Consider the following 21,661-nt stretch of genomic DNA (forward strand, 5'->3'; position numbering starts at 1 on the left):
CATATCACGACCACGATCTTGACCCAAACTAGTTGCTCCTTCTTCTTTCCCAGAGATATTTGATACTCAATTCCACTCTGCTTTTATCAATAAAACTACGCTACATTAATTGTGCAACAGAGTAATTTGCAATTGGGTCTCAATCAACCAGTTTCATTCACTTGCACTAGTGATATTTACTGGTCGCTGATTGCTTCATCATTGCGACAGTCAGGTACAGAAAACTATAAAAACCGGCTTACTTCTGACAAGCAACTAGTAAATAACCCTGAGTATGTACTGTGGCTGATGTAACAGTGTTACACGTTTAGGAATACGCAGCCCAATGCTGCAGCAACACTTGTTTCTCTTCTACCAACATTAGTCATGGGATGTAATCTCACATACAACTGTTACGGTGGGAGCTGGATATCAATGTTTGCAATTGATACATTTTCCTCTGCGAATAGTTTATTCGTTCAATTTCTTTTTCATTTTTTCTTTAATAATTATGTATAAAAATATAAATCAATAATAACTTGCGCCATAAAATCTTATTTTATGAAAACTTTGTGAAACTCTCTAGTTTAGTTTCCAGCAAAAAAAAAAAAAAAAACAAAGAAAAACTAATTTTATAAGCATTTCACAGATGCGTTGATAGTCAAACATTTGTATATAATACATATATACTTATAATATAATGTTTCAGGAACAATCATCTGGACTTACGTGACTACTTAAATAACGTTCTTTGAATGATTTCACGTCTGCGTTTTATTTTTGGTATTGTCGGTTTGAGATTTCTCTAAAGCGTAAATTTATCACTGCATAAAACTTACTTTTGAACAAATTATGCAAACAGAAAATCTAAATTAATCAAGTCTTTACAATGAATAAATTTACGCGGGCGGCGTTTTAGCGTTTACATTATAGTTGTACTTTGACAATTTGAAAATAGGTGTAAGGGGAAAAAACTGATTATTTTTCAAATTCAGTTCTAATGAAACTATTTTTTCGCGTAATACCTACTTATTTATCATCAAATCAAAACATTGAAAGATTAGACGTGTGCTATACAATGAAGGCAACAGAAAATCATGCGAGTGAGTGACAAGAAACTAAGACTTGATTGATTGATTACTGCCTGCCTGCCCGCCCTGCCCGCCCTGCCCCCCCCCCCCCCCCCCCCCCCCCCACGGTTGCTATATAACACACGAAAGTCTGGTTTAATTGACGCACTTTCTCACTATCTAACTATCGACTACCGTCCAGAAACTTGTACTTTACGTAATCCTAAATTAACACTTACGTAAAAAGCTTACAACGTATTTAAAGAAACACAAACCAAAATATGTTATACTTTGTGAAAAACTATAAAGTAACTTTATCCCTTATTAGTTTCAGGATGGAATCTATTTCAGATTAACCCAAGTAGCGATTCACAATACTTTTCCACATTTGGATACATTCTAGTGGATTGAACTGTTTCAGAATTCGTGAAAAAGAGATCAGCTTAACAATAATCATATTAGTGATGGCAACACACAGATACGACGAGGGCAAAAAAAAAACGGAACCATCAAGTTCTGAAAGACTCATCGCATCTGTGATAAATGAAACGTTACTCAAGTATATAACATAAGTACTGGAAAAGTCTCTGACACACTCCCTTGCACACTACAAAAAGTATAAAAGATTTTCCAACTGGGGCGCTGGCGGTCTGTGAATCGACTGAGCAACTTGGAACGCCAACTTGTGCGCGTACTGACAGGGTGCTGGCACTCTGACAGTACCGCTCCAGTTGTAATACATATGACACATTTTATATGTTAGACGCTGGAGTTTGTCAGCTTCGAGACCCACATTGTCCGAAATTACGCTGAAAGAAGTAGGGGAAACAGACCCCTGCCTCACGGATTGAGGAACTATGAAAAAGTCATATTTCTCAGGGTTGGTGATTACATCGTCCACGACTGTGCCCGGCGGTGGGTTTCTCTTCTGCAGGAAAAGACGAGTCTTGATCCGTTTGGTAACGATGATAAATGCCAACCTAAATTCTTGTTCGCCATAGACTTGCGCCAGACGGTCCTTCAGCTGCACAACCTCGTGCTCGTAGACGTAGGGCACTTGGCCCTCGCCGACTCCATCACGATAAATAACAATCCTCTGTGGCAGTGCGTTGTTCCTGGCCCGGTACGCATGTAGAGCCTTGCAAATGTTCGTTGATATAGTGTCGGACAACTCTTCGCCGTTTGAGTGATGGCTGACAGCACTGAACCATTGGCTGAAAGATCGGTTTAGCGACGCTACAAGGGCACCTGTAACAAAGACTCGTTCAAGTTGGGACTGCCGCAAGGTACATTTGATAAGCCTAGTATGAAAGGCAGGATTTGACGTTTTTTGTTCTAACTCACCGTAGTCACGGCCTTTCGAAGCAGTGTCGTGGCAGACATCGAAGCCAGCTATCATTAGTCCGCTCAATGGAATCTCAACGGTCCATGGGGCTCCACCAATTTTGCAGTTCATCTGAATGGCTACCTTGGTGGCAACGGATACAAGCCCTTTGTTCGTCAAGTTTTTAGCCAAAAAGACCTGCGTAGGAATAGGCCTGTCTGAACAACATTTTTTCTTAATTGCCGAATAACGCTCAGGGCGATTGTTAGGCACGACACAGAAGATCAAGTTGACCGAAAGCCGGCTAAGTATCGCCTCGATGGCCTCGACGTAAGTTTGAGCTCTGTCGTCTGGCACCTCGTGAACTCGTGGCTGAGGAAGTTTGAACCCGAGTTTCGTTGAAACTTGAATGAGCGTTGAAACGAAGTTCTGGAATTCAACACGAAAAGAATGAGAAAATGCTTGTCCGTGGATTTTTCAACTTTAGATCCATTTAATGTTTGCACTTGAATCATTATTAATTGGCCTAAATTTACCTCAACGTCTCTTTTAGCACGGCTGGTAACTATGAGAGCCCAATTGTCCATTTTACCGCACGACAGCATGGTAACATTGCGGAGTTCTCTGGTCCAGTCGGCCTCTGGCCCAGCATCAACTTTCTTCTCCCTGCCAAAGATGATTTTCTCCGAAGGCATAATTCTACCAGGGATATCTATGAGTTTATCACTCAGCGAAAGGTTCCAGTCTTTCAAATCCGTGCAGACATCGGGCTGCGATCGAAGTCGTTGGTTGAACGCTAGTAATTTCTGGACTCTACTTTCCGGCCCAACACGCATGTGATCGGACAGAGCTTTCATGAGCTGCCATTGTGCTCGCATTTCGTCAGTGATACCTGCAAGAGGTAAATAAGTGTGTACAATACTGGATGAATGCTTTGCTATCCTTTGTAGCCGAACAGATATTTGCAACAAAGTCAAATAAGGAGTATCAAGGGTATATCGTTCGTTACAGGCGAAGTAATTGTGATTTTTACCAGTTGCCCTGCACAATTCAGGAACAAGATAAACCAACTCTGCCTGGCCAGCTCTTCGTTCACGAGGCTTTGATCTGGATACCAGCATTGGTTGAGTAGGTTGACGTACGGTTATCTGATATTTATTACGGTAATAATCCATGTAAGATATTAGTTCTCCGCTCCGTAGTGGGAATGTAGACTGCGGCGTGACGTCGAAGTCGACATCGTCAACCCGGTATGTATTGTTGTTATAACCAGTGAGTACAACTTGTCCAATAATCTGACTGCAGAAAGCTCGCTACCAATAGTGGAAAATTTTTAGAATCAAATTACGTCGAATGAATAAAATCTTGGATAGTGCTGACATTATGTCCATGAAGGCGCTTCAGCGTTACTTAAATGTGTAATATATTCACCTTGAAATCGTTGCGATTCTGTCTGTGACAGTCAGTGAGGATATCATATATAGTCTGTTGACGCATCACTTTGTGGCTGATCTCAGAGCACATGAGTATATCGCGCTCGTGTTGACGAATAGACGTTATGTATCCTGGCCACAGTTCGAGTTGGAAGTCACGAATTTCGATCTGCAATTAAAGATGGAACGTGATAGTTTGTAATATATTTAAATAAATGCAGAACTCATTTCTACCTCAGGCGTGAATTCAGAAATGAGGAAACAAAATTTTGGTCAATTTGTTAAATAAATTCTCGAGGGAATTTACGTGCAATTATTTGAATTGAAGAATCCATACATCATTTCGAATAAAAACTAATGTAGCGACACATATTGCCAAATCCATATACATGTTCAGTTGGTTTTCAAGTATACTTTCACAAGCTACTACGACTCACTTTGGCCGCTGCGTCATAATAATCTCGGCCCACCAATTGCAGTTTCAAGTGATCCAAACACTTGCGCATGATTATGTTGAAAAATTGGATGTAGTGCTGATCTCCCCTGACTAAATCTCCAACCTCTTTAATTTCTATACGTATTTGCGCATCATCTGATTGGCGTGCAGAGAACAGCTCCATTTTCTGAAATTTGGTCAAGAATACTTTTTTATTGCATGTTAATAAGAATTGGAAAGTGCACATTGGCTATTTAAAACACATTAACATTGTCGGAAGAATAGAAAATGTAGGTATGTGCAATTCAAAATTTCATTTATTTATTTTCTTTTTTTTACCTCTGGCAAACGGTTGCTTGTATACAACACAGTGCCGTCAAAGATATATGGGCCAAGAGTCTCCCTGTGGGGTCGAAGCAATGCCTTACGAACCACTGTACGATCTTCTTCAGGTGCAAAGTCAACTCTGTACTGATAGAGGCACCAGTCGGTAGTTGACAGGAGTTTGAAATAGTTTGCTTGCAAATTTAATCTAGTGCCTGAGTTACCTGTGCGTAAGAAATATGGTAAAATAGTTATTCAACTATGGTGTTCAACCAGTTTTCAATGAGCTGCTTGCAATTGATTCACAGTACCCTGTTTTGTGATGAGATTCTGAGGACGTGTAACCAAGAACTCCGGGACAATTTGACGCCGGCCACGCATTGCACCACGACCTACGCTGGCACCATCTCCTATTAGCAATAATAATAATAACAACAACAACAATAATAATAATAATAAAACAAACGTGAGGCAGCTATGCAAAAAGTCTGAAGCCCTTTGTGTACAGATTTGAAAAAAAAAAGATCGCAAGCTGTAGAGGAAAAGTCGTAATGCACCCTAGAAAAAAAAAAAATAATAATTTATAAAAATTGAACATAGCATACCAACAGTGACGTCCTGCATTTTTCTTCCAATGTCACCAATGTCTCGTTCACCCATCCGCTGGGGGGCACGTCCAACATTCTGTAAGATTAAATTCACTTAGGCATTTGGTTATTCAAAGTTTATTCCATGCTAGATCTTCAGATTTACTAGGTAAAGAGTTCAATCACTCGACTGCAAAGGTGTCATAGCGGCGTTAAGCGTGCCTGTGCTGTACCCATCAAAAATCGTGAAATTGCGTCACAAGGTAATTCTATGATATATGCATGTGTTTTAAGAGTATTTTTGAAGTCAAGCAATCCGATGGAACATAAGAAGTTGGCGAATTTTTTATCATTTTCTCAAATGGAATCATAGAACATCAACTATCATTTGATTTTCTTGGGATCCATTTTGCCTACAAAAAAAAACTAAATAATACTATTTCTGAGTCGTAATACGTAATTTCAAGAATTACAGAGTCAATATGATTTATTATGTAGTATAACGATCGCTTATAAAGGAAAAATTATTTGGTAATTCTTGAAATTACGTAATTGGATTCAAAAATATTATTATTCAATGTTTTTCAAAAGAAAAATTCATACCTGAAAATAAATATGATAGTATGTTCTATGATGCTATTTTAGAAAATGATGAAAAAAAAAAAAAAAAAAAAAAAAAAATGGTCGACTTTGAGAGCTTACAACTATATGAATGCGTGGAAAAAAATAATTTGTTCTGGTTTTAATCGGTTGCCTTGACCTCAAAAATACTTAAAACACACAGTTTCAGTTAACTGTTGATCGGAGACACCAAAAACATTGAGTCACTTTATGACGCCATTCCGAGATTTTTGGTACTCGAGTAGTTAACACTAGAATTACCGAAATTAAGATGAAGCTATGCCTGTCAAAACCAGTCAACATGACTGGTCTTCAAAAAATATGTAATAATAAAAAATTTTCAAATTATATTGATATAAACAAATTCTATAAGTACATATTTTTAAGACCAGTCATTTTGACTGGTGTGATAGTTCTAGTATTAAAGAATATAATATAAAGCAGTAAAGATAAGAACTGGTTCTACAAAACTTTCAAAATTCTGTAAAACACATGGAAGGAATATATCCAATGGTTGCTTAGTAGAAAAACCCAATGCCCACACATCTTAGGGGTCAGGTAGTAAAAACTGACAAAGGTAGAGCATATGGTAAAATTTTTACAACTAGCCCCTAAAGCAATAAACTCAGGGGAAAGAGATAAGGATCCAGGATCCACATGGCTGGTGTTGAAAAGGTTCAAGTACCAGGGATTATATTTCCCTGAACTCCTGCAGTGCCACTTCACAAAAACCAATAGACCTGGCAGTGACAGAGGCAGTGAAGCAATAAACCACATTAAGGCCCCGCTGACCTGGCATGTCATATATATATTTCGTGACGTCAGAAGCGGGGAAATTGGGTGAAAACGCCTATACGAATCCTGCGATAACGACAGTATGAATCTTACTCGGAAATATTTTAAATCGTAACTTGAATAATAGTGTACCTGTGAATCTCAGTCACTGCTCAGGCAAATCGCTGATAATGTTTATAATAAAGAATGATGAAGTGAATAAAATCACGCGACGACAAACATGGCCGATCGGAGCTACCGCATGTTGAATATTCACTGATTGCACTGTTCCACAATTTCTTTTACCCTCGCCAGGGAGATTTACACGTGCAAAAGCGCACACGTTATCTGGGAAAACTTATACTATCAGTTATTTTTTTGTAAACATGGCCCGATTCGTATACGCGTTTTTCATGTGACAGCAGCCCGTTTATGGTCCACAAGAAGTATGTTCCGATCTGTAACTGACATCATTGGTTGGATCTAACAGAACAAGCCAATGAAATCAGCGGCCTTAGTTCACCGTTCAAAGGCGCTGCACGTATTTATGACGTCACGATTTGATATTTTCAAGTCACTTCAGCGGCACCTTAAAAAGGTTAGACACACGGACATGCTGTGATCATGATATTTCATTTCTTTTTTTGTAAATTTCGTAGATTACTGGTCCTCCAACAGACTAGGGATAACTCAATTGAAAAACACAAAATTCTATACTTACCGGCACCATGTGTGCGGGGGCTAAACCCGGTGGTGGAAATCTTGGTTGCTGAGCCGGCGGCGCCTGCGCTGGTGGTGGACCCGGTCGACGGGCCCATGCACCTTGTGGTGCCGGTGGAGGACCGGAACCTCCTCCAAGTACTACATTGTCCGGTTGACGTGCCCGACCTCTAGAACGGCCTCTGGATCTGCTTTTACCTTGATCCGACATTGATCTTACCCTGCAAAATGATACTAATATTAGACAGAGTGGCGACGTAATTCAGAAAATTTTTCTGCCTATGTAGTTGTGTTTATGTTTCAGAACAGATCTATTTCTCAAAATTAGCAAACGATTAAGAGTTGGTTAGAAAAACCTATTGGCACAGGATGTGATGCCGAATTTATGTATCCAGTTTCATATCGCATAGATTCAGAAAACAATGAGTTCCTCATATAGTCATGTGTGCGACGTTCGGACACAGCACGTTATCAAAACTGGGGGGGGGGGGGGGGTAAAACAAATTACTGCGAGAATTTAACTCGACATTCACAAAACAGAAGTAATTTAACAAGCGCCGAATATAGCGTCGACGATGCCAAATTTCGGAGGCGTGCAAGCGTTTGCAAGTTTGGGTAGATTATGTTATAATATCCGCGGCATGCTTGAGTGCCGATTGCATACATAATTATATATGTAATTATTGTCAACGTATTTGTCTATTTTATGCTATTGGTGGATGGCCCAGTAGGGAGGGAAATGTAACGTAAAATGTTGGATACAATTTCACAAACGTGTACTATTGAACAGGGGATGAAATTGCTTACCTCAAGCTCGTAGAAGTCTTTACTCTAGATCACGTCTAATCGTATCTGGGGGTCGTACAAGCTTGTGCAGGCAAGTTCGAACCGCGCCATAAATACTACGTTGAGGGGAGGGGGAGGTTTAGTCCATTCGGCAATTTGATGAATTATGCTAAATTTTTCTTCTACAGGAGGTGCATCGGATTGTGGTCATAGTCTATGGCTACAGTAGCGCAAAAATAATCTCTTCACGAACGAACGTTAAAGAGCGCCATGTTTTCATGATTCAAAAATTGAATTATGCCGACAGTCAACGACAATGATAATTACCGAGATACCAAAATAAGTTTCCGCAATATCATCGCCTTAGTCGTATTACTAACCTGTAACTCGTCATAAGTAATATGTATACTACAGATTGAATTAATCTGCTTTATACTAACTACGGAGTACAAAAATTCAGAATTGATAAAATGCGTAGACCTTAAATCTTTGGGATCGATGAATTATCGGAGACTCACCTAGATCTATCTCTAGACGATGTGTGGTCTCGTGAAGTCTTTCGTAATTTTTCTCTAGATCTTCTCAAAGATCTAGAATGATCGTTTTCTTTTACATGCGCCACTACGTGCACAGAGGATTTCATTTTGTAAACCTTATTTTATTCTAATTTATAATAAGAACGTAATTAGCAACGTTGACTGAAAGTGTTACTGACGGAATGGAGATTGATAACAAATAAAATCGAACAAACGACATTCAAACGAAACATTAATTTACTAGCCGTGAAATAGAGGGCGCTCTTTTTTCCATTCTGATCAACCGCTCGATCGACAGTCTTTGCTTCCAAGGTTCATGGCTGAGACGTAAAAAAATTGAAATCCTAACCTCATAGAAGCGTCATTTCGACTTCATTTTGACGAGCATTAAATAATTACAGCATTGCGCGTTATTTATGGAAGTAATAGAGCCAAGATTGCAGGGCTTGCGAAGTGTCAATTTTCAAAGTCTGGTTTTTGTCGAGCTTTTTTCTAGGCTCGATTGCATGCAAGAAGAGTTGGCAGACCTTTGTAAACAAATATCTCAGCAAAGACTGCATGATTGAAAAATTCCCAATTACTCACTGATCTTGTTGGCTGTTTCTTTCCTTTGAATTAAAAAAACAAATCATTCGACACCTGGATCCCGACATGTTTCGATCCAGTTTCAACCCGATATGCGTCTATGATTATTAATTAGCTTGTGAATATCGAAGAATGAGTGAAACTGCTGTTACCAACGAAATGGTCGAACTAAATGGAGGGTCAGAGCAACCTGCCCTCAATGGAGAAACTGAGAACAGTGAGTACCATCTGTGATAACACGGCACTTTGAAAAATACCAGCCACCTGTGAACATTGAATTTCCGTACCACGAACATGTAACTTCACATTACTCATGATTGTTCGTCTTTCGTCTTCACAGACAAGTCGCCAGGAACTGTAGAAGAGAAAGTTCCTGACTCTGCCGTGGATAGCGACCAAAAAAAAGGCCATACCGCAGTCGTCGCCAGTAGCGGCACAGCTTCCGTTAGTAGAGGTAAAAAACGGAAAAAGGCTCCTCGTGATGCAACAGCACCCAAACAGCCATTGACTGGATATTTTCGGTGAGAGGCTTTGACTTGGATCACCTATTCAGTTGCCTTTAGAAAGTCTGATGCATCTCTTTCGGCTGTTACAAAATTACCGCTCAAACAATCTGTTGGCAAAGTTCTTTCGAAAGACGTAAGGCTTCTAGTCATTTTTGAATGGTTCCCAATACTTTCTATATCCTTTAGATTCTTGAACGATCGGCGAGAAAAAGTGAGGACTGATAATCCCTCCATACCATTCCCCGAAATCACTAAGATGCTAGCTGCCGAGTGGAGTTCACTACCAGTAGATCAGAAACAGGTGAGTTATGGGAACCAAAAGTTAAAACCTTAAAAGCTATCCTGCTTGTGATAACGTTATTTTACAGCTAATTTTTAAAGCTTTCAGACTGAGGAAGGTAATTTTTTCTTAAATTCATTCTGTGGTTGTTACAGCAATATCTTGATGCTGCTGAACAGGATAAGGAACGTTACAACCGCGAAATCACCGATTACAAGCAAACTGAAGCATATCGTTTGTTTAGCGAAAAACAGAACAATGAGAAACTCAGTGAGAATAAAAAGGAGAGGAATGGAACGGAACCAACCTTAGAACAAAATGTATGTATCATGCAATATTGCTGTTAGTTCAGTCTTTTTGAAACAACTTAATATGTTTTTTCAGGAAGTACAGCAAGAGAAGGATCACGACTTCTCTGGATTTGATATTCCAATTTTTACAGAGGAATTTCTGGATCATAATAAAGGTAATATTCAAACATTCCAAAATACATTCTTTGCATTAACCTACCGCAAGATAATCGTCATACTAATTATTTACCTTCAGCTTGCGAAGCAGAGTTGCGCCAGCTGCGAAAAGCCACCTCTGATTATGAGGCTCAAAACGCAGTCCTTCAGCGTCATGTAGACAGTTTGCACGCAGCCGTGAATAGATTAGAGTCCGAAACAAGTCAGCAACGCGCGACTAATCAATCGCTTCAGCGTCATCTTGACTCGCTTCGATCCCAACTAGCAGGGAGCTTTGCTACTATACCTCTACAAGGTAATCTGATCGTCAAAAAAGATAATACAAACCATCTTGGCAATGCTTTCACAACCTGAAAGACCTGTACTGTAACCTTATCTATTTTTCCCTTTGTTAGGCACTCACGACGGTGCTACCTTGCAGAATATCGATGGATACGTCGAGAGACTAGAATCTCTACTTAGCAGTAACGTAGATCCTGGGCTGCGAAATACCGTTCGTGCTGCCGTATCACGCCTGGAGTTGATTGGATGACGATCACCCCCTGTTACGACAACAGCGACGATCCCAATCACTACAAACTCTGCAACAACCCTGAAGCATCATCGCTCGCGTCATTCCCATCGAAAATGAGTTTATCAATAGAACTGAAATAAGTTGTACTTTGCCAATCTGATAAAAATGATAAAGTTCTTCCCATCCCTTGTTGCGTTGGAAGAAACGGAACTTATGAGTAAAAGAATCGAGTCATGTAACCACTGTGGCAACGAGACATGGAGGTGCTGGTTGAAAATAAGTCTAAATGAGGAGAAGGACATTCGACCACTTTATAAGAGAAGTGTGAGTAAACGCCCTATGTTGTATATAGCACTGCGAAACTTCGCAATGATTGTGTATTCGAATCTATAGCTTTAGATTAGCTCTTCTTAAACGTATATGTAAAGTATAATTTAAGTACTCGAGTGATGTAGAGTAAGAGAGAAGAAAAACTCATCTCTGAAACATTCAATTATTATTAATGTTTTTATGTTATTTTTTATTTTTGTTTTCCTCAATTTAATTGAATTTTCAGTTACGCATCTCGTTTTGTTTCAAATACTTTTTTTCCCTTGAGGATCAAGTGTATTATTTTTAATTGCAGTAATTATATGAAGCTGATTAAGAAAATAGCTACAGATTTTATTCGATCTCACTTTGAATGATAGTATTACTCGATTTTGGTATTTGTGAATTGGCACAAAAAGGTTTCACTTGGAAAGTTATGACGGGATGTAAACTGCGTGAGATCAGCATAATTTTGAGTATGATTTTGGGCTTAATCATTGTTAATCAAATGTGCAAATTATTAATATTGGTAGGATTAATAATAATTATTATAAAAATAACAATAAAAAGAATTTCATAGTAACTCAGGTTTAATTTCATCATCACTGGTAATCAATCAATTTCAAAAATATGAAGGTATATATTTCACATTTGATAATCTTATTTACAACGTCACAACGATTGGACAATTATCAATAATCTTACTATGACCAATAAAACTATAGCTCATTTATGCTTAATCATATCGAAATCTTCTACCAACGGTTTTGTCCGCGCTTTTACCCTGTTCAAAGAAAACCTGCAACAAAAAGATAATATGTAGGAACGGTCAATCAGGGATGAAGGAAATTGAGTTTCTGCTAGATACAAGCATTAATCTTAACACCTACTTTGCTTACCTCAGATTTGAGACATGTGGATATCGGTTTGCCTCTAATTCAGCGATTGTTCTTTCAATTTTAGAATAAATAAACACCTTGACTTCCGGAATTAAGTCACAAACCGAGGTGATGAATTCGAAAAAAATATTCGGAGATGTTGTTATGTACTTCTGCACTGTGTTTATGATGATCAGTTTGATTTCCTCTCTGGAAATACAAGTGAAATGAATCATTTACTGAATAACAGATATGAATCATCATGCGAATTACCTTTTTTTTGGATTTTCTCTGTAGTATGGATTTGACACAATATCGGAAATTAAATCGATTGTTTGCTGCCTATGTGTGTGAAGATCGCGAACCTTCATGTAACACGTGATTACATGAGGAAGACAAACCGATATTATCGTATCGATGATATGAGGTCCATACAACTTTCCACTATTAATTAAATTCCTCAAGAGTAACATGACCTGTGCAAAGTCAAATTAGCAATGAACGGTTTTTTGGTCAGTTTGATAACTGAGAGATATTCTACCCAATTGTATAGATTTAATTTTTTACAGATATTTTCACTCACCAAATAACAGTGGTCGTGTGTCACAACGTCCCGGCAAACTATGAAGTTGACAGCGAGTTTGTCCAAAATCAGTCTTAAATAATCGACATTATTGTCATGAAAAATGTTCGACAGTTTTTCCGAAATCTTGTAACTCCCAGTTTTGCATGTGTCGGTAATCAGATGCGGTAAGTAAGCTTCAAACAGATTTTTTATCAGCGATTGAAGACTGAGGTCACCTCTGACGTTCAAATTTCCAATTCCTAAAATTATCCACGAGAAAATCCTCTTTCCAATATTCATTATGTACAGAGGTTTATCGGGTGGCAACACGAACTTTTTGATCAGAGCTACCAGCAGGTTATTCGGTTGGCTCTGTGGTAGGAGAATGTGCAAAAAACGAAGTAATTAGTTTCAAATAGATAAATTTGAATAGAAAATATGAATATTTGTTATCACAACGTACCTTTACGTACAGCATTGGCCCACAATAGAATATTAGAGTTCCGATGCATCGGTAAATCCAGTATGTTAATTCGGACTCTTTGGTTTCTTCCGTGATCAGCTGTGACGCCCATTTGTCTATTTGGGCAAAATATTCTCTGCACTTTCCAGCAATCCATAAACGCTCCTGTTCTGTCTTTCGAATGGAAAACGTCAGTTAGAGTTTTGTCAATGAAAATTTGTTAATTTTATTTTTTTACTGGTTTATTAAATGCTTTGTTTCGATCCACAGTACCTGCAAACTTTGCTGTCGCTTCATAATCGTTTTGATGAATAGAATAATTGGCTCTTTACTAGTTGCAGCAGCAATTAGCTCAGAGTTTGATTGAAATATTTGAGCCATCTCATCCGTTTTGATCAGGTAAAGAGTTAGATTCTTTAAATCTGTATTTTCAGTGTCTGATTTCATAACGCAGCACTTTATCCACGCCTACAGAAAAATGAGACTTGAAGATGATTCATCGGCGATTCACAAAATATCTATAATGACTTAAATAGTTCCAACCTGTATGACAATTGTATCGAAGTTTTTAATTTCTTTCCTTAGTTCGCGAACGGCATATTCATCTTGTAGAATCAGGGTCAAGTATGATCTTATAATTCTGCAAAAAGTGATATTTTTGTGACAGTATTTTGTGCTGGTGAAGATAGAATTTACTCCATTGAATTTTTTCTCACCTAACATCTTTAATCATAGGCGAAGAAACGAAGTGTTTAAATAACGAAACAAATTTGTGTTGATGTCTAGCAGCTGTCTCCGGCTCTTTCAAAGCCTCCACCGTAAATCTCACTGCAAGTTCCGACAGAATGTGATAATCGTCACCATATATTTGCATGTCAAATACCAATGTTCTAACTCTACTTGCTACGTGCTTCCACAGGGCTTCTAACATTGGTCGGATTCCACTTTGCGCTGCAATGGAAAAATATGAAGTGAAATCGAATCAACTCTAATTGCTTGTAAACGCACCTGATATCGTTTCGTGGCTCGAACTTCGCAGTTCAATACATTTGTTCAAGACATTGATAAGCACCGTGATCAACGTCTTGACTTTGGCTCTAGGGGATTCCAGAAAATATCTGTCTATCCATCCTCCGATAAAAGAGTGCTCAGAAAGTTCCATTCTTTCACTGGATGTCAAAATTTCGTCCAACACATCTACGAACGCATATAGCATGAAGCGCGAGGTTTCATCCTTGCGACAGCTGATCTCGTCTACCTGACGACGTAAAATGTCAAACATGACCTGGGGTGGGTGAATTTTTGAATTAACGAAGCCAAATATTTTATTGTCCCTTCACTATACCTCTTTTAAAAATCTTCCACAGATTTTTTCAAAGCTTATCTTTTGCTCAGCGAACAAGAGGAAAACTACCAGCTCCCCCTTCCACGCTATAATTCTACTTTGTTGATCTCTGTTTTCAGTAAGTACCGAAGGCAAAAGATCCAGCATCATAGTACACTGTGGAAGTAGTTTGAAAGTAAGAAAATGATAATAGACCGTGTTAAAAGATTTAAAATTGTGTTTTCTCCCTGAATGTATCACCGTTGAAAGATGGTTTAAAAAGTACTTACAACTTCTGAAGTATTTGTTGTCAGTGCAAGAGTCACGAACAGTGAAATGAAATTGTAGAGTCCAGCAACAGAAAATTCTTCTACCTTACTTTTCGTGAATTTGGAATATATTCTTCCTTTTAACTGATTCCAACACTTGGAATCAATATCAACTCGTGTCTTCCGCAAAAATATACCTAGAAGTAGAGGAAGATGTAGAATATTAGGAACAATCGTTGTAGAATACTTTAGGTAAGTTGTTCAAATTTTTCACCCAGCAATCGAAGAAACATTCCATAAGATGATGTGCACGTGTTATTATCTAATCTCTGTTTAACTTGTTTCAGGATATCCCTGGGCCCTTTTCTGTGAAAAAGCAACTTATCGATTAGTCGAATTATGTTGCAAAAGTACTTTAAAAGATGATTGAATTGATTCAAATGAACGTAGCAAATTAAACGATTAACTAGCACTGTTCACGAAATCAGAAAATAAAAAACTGACTTAGAATGAGAAACAATGGTAACTCACTTGTCTACGGAAACAAACCATGGTCCTGTGGCTTGTAGAAGAAACGGCTGATCCAATCGCCGATGAAAACAATCCCAGAGCAGAGAAATTATCTGAACGCGCGGCTGCCACCATTCGCAAGTCAGTACAGTCAGTAAGGGTATCATTTCTTGGAGTTCTTCGTCGATTTCGTCCCTTTCACCAGCCTTGCCACCTTTGTTCAAGTAGACTTTCAGGATTTTCTCTACTTGTACATGGTTTGGATGAATCTGAGCAAACGCGATTGTCAAAAAATGAGATAAAAAATTTACAGAACACGATCTCTCCGCAAATTAAATAAAGAAATACAGACGATTCTTCGTACCCTTGTCGAAGCTATACCGGTATAAACTCCGTCCAAATTATATCCATAGAGTAGAGTCAAGTGGTATATCAACCAGATGGAAAACATCTCGGGATTTTTACACTCCAAGAAATGTTCCTCTGGGATCATGTTCCACGATACAGATGTTGTTGCTGCTGTTGTGGGACCTAATCTAATATCAAGACCGATGTTTACATAGTCCCAGAATGTCTGAAATTTTCATTAAATCGCATAATTGTGTAAGATTCAACAGAGTTTATTGTGATAGACAAATTTCACGAATTAATTAATGATGTTTTACCTTCGATCCTCTCTTCACTGCCATGTCATCGATGAATATTTGAAGCATTAGCCATAATTCTCGTGTGCAGGTGCAGCTATACGGCGTCTTGATCTTGAGGTTTTGATGTTTCGTTTCCAAGGCAATCTGGGGGAGTGAAATGTTGTCAGTACTGAACGTTGAACAAAACAACGAATGGAAGAGGCAATAAAAATTTGGTAAAACAAGAATGACTTATCGAGTGATGAAACAGCGTTTTACCCTTGCAAATAATTTTGTAGCGACGTAAATAAGATCATCTACAACAGTGGTGATTGCCACCTCCAGATCTGGGTTGTGATAAGGAATGCTCATGCTGCCCAAGGAACATGTATTGTCGTTCATCAGGTCATCCAATGTGGAAGAATTCTCAGGGCACCCCTTGGCATCCATCAGCGTCAGCCAAAGCCATCTTAGCTCGAGGTGCAAATGATACATGTGAAACTGCGGCAGGACATGCTGAAAATTATTTATAACAAAAAACTGGATGATATATCCCGCAGTGGAAAGAACGAGGTTTGAAAACTTTGGGGACTTTACCTCTACAGCAAGATTAGACCCTGCATAGTGAAATATGGAGTCATTAATGTTTCTCAGTTCTCTGATGTACTTTTTAAGCACGAGTAACAATTCAGCAAAGTTTTCTCCGATTAGATTTTCGACATTTTTAATCAGGGTTGTGTTCCATTTGATGCTGGATAGAAAAAAAAAAATTAAAAATTAATAGCAGTTTTTTTTTTTGCGTAATTTTCTAATCCGTGGCGAGGCTCAAGGTGGAGAAAAAAACTAGCCTCACCTATAAAAGTACGATCGTATGTAAACCAAGGCGTCACAGACGTTTTTTCTTGCCGAAAAGAAGTCTGGCTGGTCCTCTTTACGTGCATTTAGAATCTCGCTCTTCTTGCAGCGACCGAACAGCTTGAGTTTCATTCTGTAGAGATGAGAAGAATGTATAAAGATGTAAATTGAAACGACATATAGACGCAGATTGTTGCATCGTCTTACTCTATGCAAGCGGTGAGGTGTTTGAGATTCAGAGCGGCAGTGGAACTCGGCATAACGCTGCCAAAAAGAACAACGTGCCCTAAAAAAGAGGGGCTTTCCTGTGAGGTGAAAACCATGCTGTTAATCTCGTGTTGAACAAATAAGCTCGACTTGTTCAGCTGCCAGTCATTGGAATTCACTTTCCCACTGCAATTGAACGTTCCTCGCAGCTCCATCTAACCTAATGTAAGAGAGAAAATACCGAAAATAACATGTGGATGAGCTGGAAGGTTAGGATTTAAAAAAAAAATTGGACGTTATGATTTACCGTCAGGACGCTGTCGGTCGCTGCTATTCACGTTATCAATTCTTATTTAGCATAATCAAAAAGGAAAAAGAAGAAGAAGAATTGTTATTTCCCCATTTACAGTGCCGAGCCGGATTGACACATGTCAATCAGCTGTTGCAAGTCGCACAAACGACAAGCAGCGGTTCTCAATTTGGCGCGAAATTAATCACCGATTCTCATCGACGTTTCTGATTGGCCAGTTATCCCGGTCCTATACTCCGATTGGTCGAGGGTCGTAGGAAATGCGGCATGTATCTAAAGGACGGACAGATGTGGCCACTGGGTGTGGCTGTATTGAACGATAAACTTATGACAAGGATCAAAGGGAATGAATTTTCTGTTAATTAAAGAAAGTATATACTAAATATAAAATAAATCATAAAGAAATCATCATACATATGAAAACGAAGATTAATAATAAAAAGTTGCAGTCGATAACTTCAACAGACGTTTAAACGATGTAAGGTTTGAAGAGCTTCGTAAATTATACGCAGTGTTATTGTAAAATTTCCTTAACCTGTTAACTGTTGCATAATAAATAAGATTATTCGTTGAATAGCTATCAATTAAAGTTGCCGGTTCTGTTAGATTGTAGGGTAGTGATTTATTCTGAAACAAGTTCTTGGCTATTTATACCTCTCATGAATCAGAACAAGGAGTAAAAAGTTAAATATTTTCAGACAAGAGGAGTGAAAAGACCTCGTGAATTCGGATATCAAACATGTCTCAACAGACTTCTATGTATCAATATTATAAGGTGACCAGTGCCGGGCGACAGCAAACTGGCAAGAAATCTTCAATCGTTGTCAAAATGCCTGGAGAGGCTCTGAAGCAGAAGGAAAATTCCATTAAGAAGGTGCAAGTAAACTGTCCTAACCAGCATGCGGCCATGGTTACTCCGTCGGAGCGTTATGGCAACCGTTTGTCGACAGTGTCGTTGATCGATCTTGGTGGGAACGAGGATGTGGACTTGTCGAGTATCGGGCACTTCGTTAGCGAGCCAAAGCCCCTTTCACACCAGGAATCATTCAACTCCAGCTTCGCTTCGACGCCGACTAAGTACAACCAATCTGAGAAAAGAGCCTTATCCGGCACAAGAAGAAGTAGCAGCATGTCGCCGCGCAAAAAGTCCCAGAAAACACCGGTCAGCACAGTTATAAAGAGACTGAAACATCGAAGCCCAAGAAAATTAATATACAACGAGGCGATTGATACCAGCAAAGTTTCCGAAGTTGTAGAGATCCTGAACCTTGCTAGAGCTGGGGTCTTGCCGAAGAACAATTTTTTTCTTCCACAAGTGTATCAAAATAATGATTCTGAACCACCTGAAAAAGGCTATTTGGAGATAGATGATACAACCTCTGCCTATCATATCGATAGGGTGAATATACCAAATGAGAAGCATGCTGAGCATATGTTTAATATTGTTGTTGACGTTTTTTCAAACCCTATCAATTGTGGGTATTTCGACGATGATGAACTTGATCGAATATTTGATATGCTCACATTGAGCCAACAATCGCAAGCACTTTTTGCTAGGATGATTCTGAGGACGCACAATTGGAAGAGACGCGTCTCTATTAAGTATCCAGAAATTGCTGAAGACCTCAACCCGATGTTCGACGAATTAGAAGAAAAAAAATTCTTCACTTCCAGTAAGTCAATATATGGCTATTTTGGAATTTTTCCACTGTTAAGCTAATAACTCATAGCAGATGTCAAGCAACTTGGAGTTTTACCAAATTATTCAAACTTTTCAGATACCAATGATGTTTCCCTTGAAAATCTGCTAGCGATACTGTCGGCAAGCGAGGTTCACGATGTGGCAAAGCAGTCGAACATACCTCGTCAGAAAACGAAGGAATCAGCGATTAGAAAAATTCTGAATACCACTTCTACACAATCCTTATTTCCTGGAAGAGAAAGTCCCGCTACGGTGCTAAGAAAAAGGGTTCTCAACGCATTGGGACCTTGCATTTGCCTATTGCAAGAAATGATAGATCTCGTAGAACGTATCATCACCCTCTTCATACCTGCACAAGAAATAAGTGCAACCCTTTCCAGCACGTTTCTTCAACTTACAATGATTAAAGATGGTAGTTTGATATATCCGGAAGTGCAGGTTCATAAGGTTCCCGTGTTTCAAAATAGAGATCATCTCGTGCGGTAAGTTGAAATTTACATATCTGTATTTTGCCTTGATATACGTCAAGGAACTTCATTTAATTCTTTGCTGCAGGTATGTCGACTGGAAACAAAAGTGGAAGGTTGTTCTTGAGCTGCCCAGAGGTGAGCGAAGAAATTGGGAGACATTTAGAAGGATTGGGAGAGACGCTCATTCGCGTTTGATGTTTCTTTTGCGACAGAATCCAATCAGGTGACTAGAGAATAAAATAGTTTTCTCTAGTAGCTTAAAATACCACTTAGGCTGTATTTTATTTCATGTATAAATTGTTTTGCAGTCAAACAAACACCGGAATGCCTCGACATGTTCAGAAATTCAGCGAGGAATATGTATGCATGAAAATAGTAACATCTTGCTTAGAAATATTCAAGAAAGAAAGCTCTACCATACCAGAAGCGATTAAAATGCTAAATGACCTTATAAACCAGGAGACCTATCTGCAGAGCAGAAAAGGTGAATGGTACGACGAATTGGCATTGATAGAGACAAAGTATAACAAAAACCTGAATGATGCTGCTAGTATAATTATAAAGGGACTGACTCATGCGGCTGTCACGGAAATCGGAAAGCACGTTCTTACAAAAAGAGCTTGTATGTTGGCAAAGAGAAAAAAAGGCATAAATCGAGAGGTACAGTCACATTTGAAGGATCTTATCAAGCCGGAAATACTCAGAGAGCCTCACAAGGTCTCGATAAATGGAAAAGTGATACAGGGGTGAGATTCAGACGAGATACATTCTTTTGCGAACGTCAGTCTAAATTAATTTCCACATTTCCACAAATTCTGATTCTTGCATGTTCTTCAGGAATAAAACTGGAAGGAAAACAACGTGGACAATGGATATGGGAGATGGAGACAAAGGTTATATGGGAGTCGAGCAACGGGCTGTGTGTTATTATGAGGAATTGGGATACATTCACAAGTGGCATTGCGAGGGTTCATTTCCCGTAACTTTGTTTGCGCTCGTGATGTGGGAAGAACTTTACACTTTGTCAGTTCGCGGCACATATATGAGCTTGTACCAAAGAGCTCCGCTGGATTTATACACCTCGGAGTTTTATACCAACAGAAAAGAAGAAATTGATAGAAAGATTGAATTCATTGAAACTCTGAGCGAGGAGCAGCTGTGCAGTTTGATTGAAACTTCCTTAGAGACCCGAAACCACTACGAATCGCTCATACCGAAGCCTCTAGCTATTTCCAATGAGCAGTTTGTTGTAAATAATCAGAATGTTGTTGCAAAAACCTCTGAAATTTATGTGCTGTTAATAATTTTCAATCCGCTTTATTATTACAGGATCTAGTCCGATGCATGGGATCTGTTATTGTGGCAGGGATCTGTAAGAGAATGGGGTCTAACTTCAGTGTGTGGAAAGCAGGTTTCCCTGACTTAGTGATCTGGAATCCCGTGGGAAAAAGGGTAACAGAATGTGCATTTGCAATTCTTAAGTTAAAAAAAAATATAATTAGAAGATGATAAAATTGCACGTGTAAATACCATTTCACACTGTAAAGGGATTAGGTTATAGTAGTTACTAAGTAAAACAACGTTTTTGTCACAGTACAAGATTGTAGAGGTGAAAGGACCTGGGGACACGTTATCTCCTAAACAAACTTTGTGGATGAGATACCTGAAAGATCTTGGTGCTGACATCGAACTTTGTGAAATTAAAAGTAAGCTATTCAATTATTATTCATCTCCCATCACCATAGTTAATCATTATCACAACCATAATTTGATAGATTTAATTTTCCTGCATTGTTCACAAAGCCAGGGCTTGTGGTATCGTAGTTGCACACGGACCTGTGAAATGGTACCTAGAAATCAACAATTTACCGAATAAGTAATCAACTAAGGATATGTTCTAAGCATCATGAATTATTCTTCAACTTTCTGGTGTCTCGAAAAGTTAAAGAAACACTTACTGAAATTGATTTGTAGCTGGAGTACTTTCAACATTGAATTCAGCAACAACGACTCCACGGTCAGCCACTTGAGGAGCAAACATGGCAGCAGGGTAGACAACGGATGAGGTGCCAATGACGAGGCAAATGTCACACTTTTCTACGGCCTCACCTGGGGATATTTTACAAAAATAATTTTACGCAAAGTTGCATGATATTTTTATACACAAACATTGTGATGTAGAGAATTTATCAGACTGTTTAACATAAAGTGGTATTATTTTATCATATTCA

General features: G+C 38.7%; 4 protein-coding genes across 6 annotated transcripts; 2 read left to right on the forward strand and 2 right to left on the reverse strand.

Moving 5' to 3' along the window:
- Positions 1-688: 688 nt before the first annotated feature.
- LOC124408813 (piwi-like protein Siwi) lies at positions 689-8,195 on the reverse strand. The gene is made up of 11 exons (XM_046886029.1): positions 8,076-8,195; positions 7,270-7,489; positions 5,172-5,250; positions 4,878-4,976; positions 4,582-4,790; positions 4,244-4,429; positions 3,805-3,975; positions 3,407-3,686; positions 2,910-3,265; positions 2,394-2,802; positions 689-2,297 (listed from the first exon to the last, which is right to left on the reverse strand). The coding sequence occupies exons 2-11, from the start codon at positions 7,477-7,479 to the stop codon at positions 1,657-1,659; spliced, it is 2,640 nt and encodes an 879-aa protein (XP_046741985.1). The 5' UTR covers positions 7,480-7,489; positions 8,076-8,195; the 3' UTR covers positions 689-1,656.
- Positions 8,196-8,889: 694 nt separating this feature from the next.
- LOC124408820 (high mobility group protein 20A-like) lies at positions 8,890-11,834 on the forward strand. Its single transcript, XM_046886045.1, has 7 exons — positions 8,890-9,392; positions 9,516-9,696; positions 9,868-9,982; positions 10,117-10,281; positions 10,346-10,427; positions 10,508-10,723; positions 10,824-11,834. Exons 1-7 carry the CDS (start codon positions 9,308-9,310, stop codon positions 10,958-10,960), a joined length of 981 nt encoding a protein of 326 aa, XP_046742001.1. The 5' UTR covers positions 8,890-9,307; the 3' UTR covers positions 10,961-11,834.
- Positions 11,835-11,872: 38 nt separating this feature from the next.
- On the reverse strand, positions 11,873-17,396 carry LOC124408809 (protein MMS22-like). Of its 2 annotated transcripts, none has more exons than XM_046886022.1 (20): positions 17,256-17,396; positions 16,949-17,163; positions 16,740-16,874; positions 16,484-16,637; positions 16,166-16,402; positions 15,926-16,051; positions 15,625-15,834; positions 15,282-15,529; positions 15,025-15,116; positions 14,772-14,947; positions 14,503-14,658; positions 14,166-14,415; positions 13,874-14,108; positions 13,701-13,797; positions 13,431-13,625; positions 13,158-13,331; positions 12,713-13,066; positions 12,403-12,605; positions 12,151-12,339; positions 11,873-12,050 (listed from the first exon to the last, which is right to left on the reverse strand). In XM_046886022.1, the coding sequence occupies exons 2-20, from the start codon at positions 17,161-17,163 to the stop codon at positions 11,978-11,980; spliced, it is 3,519 nt and encodes a 1,172-aa protein (XP_046741978.1). In that variant the 5' UTR covers positions 17,256-17,396; the 3' UTR covers positions 11,873-11,977. The 2 variants fall into 2 exon arrangements, with proteins under 2 accessions (XP_046741978.1, XP_046741977.1); XM_046886021.1 differs by having other exon boundaries at positions 16,949-17,168.
- Positions 17,397-17,677: 281 nt separating this feature from the next.
- LOC124408812 (fanconi-associated nuclease 1-like) lies at positions 17,678-21,657 on the forward strand. Of its 2 annotated transcripts, none has more exons than XM_046886027.1 (9): positions 17,678-17,736; positions 17,957-18,931; positions 19,037-19,442; positions 19,516-19,653; positions 19,739-20,176; positions 20,268-20,679; positions 20,760-20,882; positions 21,025-21,276; positions 21,379-21,657. In XM_046886027.1, exons 2-9 carry the CDS (start codon positions 17,998-18,000, stop codon positions 21,493-21,495), a joined length of 2,820 nt encoding a protein of 939 aa, XP_046741983.1. In that variant the 5' UTR covers positions 17,678-17,736; positions 17,957-17,997; the 3' UTR covers positions 21,496-21,657. The 2 variants fall into 2 exon arrangements, with proteins under 2 accessions (XP_046741983.1, XP_046741984.1); XM_046886028.1 differs by having other exon boundaries at positions 17,682-17,736; positions 21,025-21,136; positions 21,405-21,657.
- The last annotated feature ends 4 nt before the right edge of the window (positions 21,658-21,661 follow it).

Source organism: Diprion similis, chromosome 8, assembly GCF_021155765.1.
Source record: "Diprion similis isolate iyDipSimi1 chromosome 8, iyDipSimi1.1, whole genome shotgun sequence".
NCBI classification, from domain to species: Eukaryota; Metazoa; Arthropoda; class Insecta; order Hymenoptera; family Diprionidae; genus Diprion; species Diprion similis.

Bases quoted from the DNA above. Each gene is read 5' to 3' on its own strand.
- LOC124408813 (XM_046886029.1), bottom strand. From the start codon at position 7,479: ATGTCGGATCAAGGTAAAAGCAGATCCAGAGGCCGTTCTAGAGGTCGG. The intron at 4,791-4,877 runs GTACTGTGAATC...TCTTACGCACAG, and splicing joins GAATCTCATCACAAAACAGG to GTAACTCAGGCACTAGATTA. The intron at 4,430-4,581 runs GTAAAAAAAAGA...ACCAAATTTCAG, and splicing joins CAAGCAACCGTTTGCCAGAG to AAAATGGAGCTGTTCTCTGC.
- LOC124408820 (XM_046886045.1), top strand. From the start codon at position 9,308: ATGAGTGAAACTGCTGTTACCAACGAAATGGTCGAACTAAATGGAGGG. The intron at 9,393-9,515 runs GTGAGTACCATC...TCGTCTTCACAG, and splicing joins CAATGGAGAAACTGAGAACA to ACAAGTCGCCAGGAACTGTA. The intron at 9,983-10,116 runs GTGAGTTATGGG...TGGTTGTTACAG, and splicing joins TACCAGTAGATCAGAAACAG to CAATATCTTGATGCTGCTGA.
- LOC124408812 (XM_046886027.1), top strand. From the start codon at position 17,998: ATGTCTCAACAGACTTCTATGTATCAATATTATAAGGTGACCAGTGCC. The intron at 18,932-19,036 runs GTAAGTCAATAT...CAAACTTTTCAG, and splicing joins AAAAAAATTCTTCACTTCCA to ATACCAATGATGTTTCCCTT. The intron at 19,654-19,738 runs GTGACTAGAGAA...ATTGTTTTGCAG, and splicing joins TTGCGACAGAATCCAATCAG to TCAAACAAACACCGGAATGC.
- LOC124408809 (XM_046886022.1), bottom strand. From the start codon at position 17,163: ATGGAGCTGCGAGGAACGTTCAATTGCAGTGGGAAAGTGAATTCCAAT. The intron at 16,638-16,739 runs GTGAGGCTAGTT...TTTTCTATCCAG, and splicing joins ATACGATCGTACTTTTATAG to CATCAAATGGAACACAACCC. The intron at 13,332-13,430 runs GTACTGTGGATC...TCCATTCGAAAG, and splicing joins AGCGACAGCAAAGTTTGCAG to ACAGAACAGGAGCGTTTATG.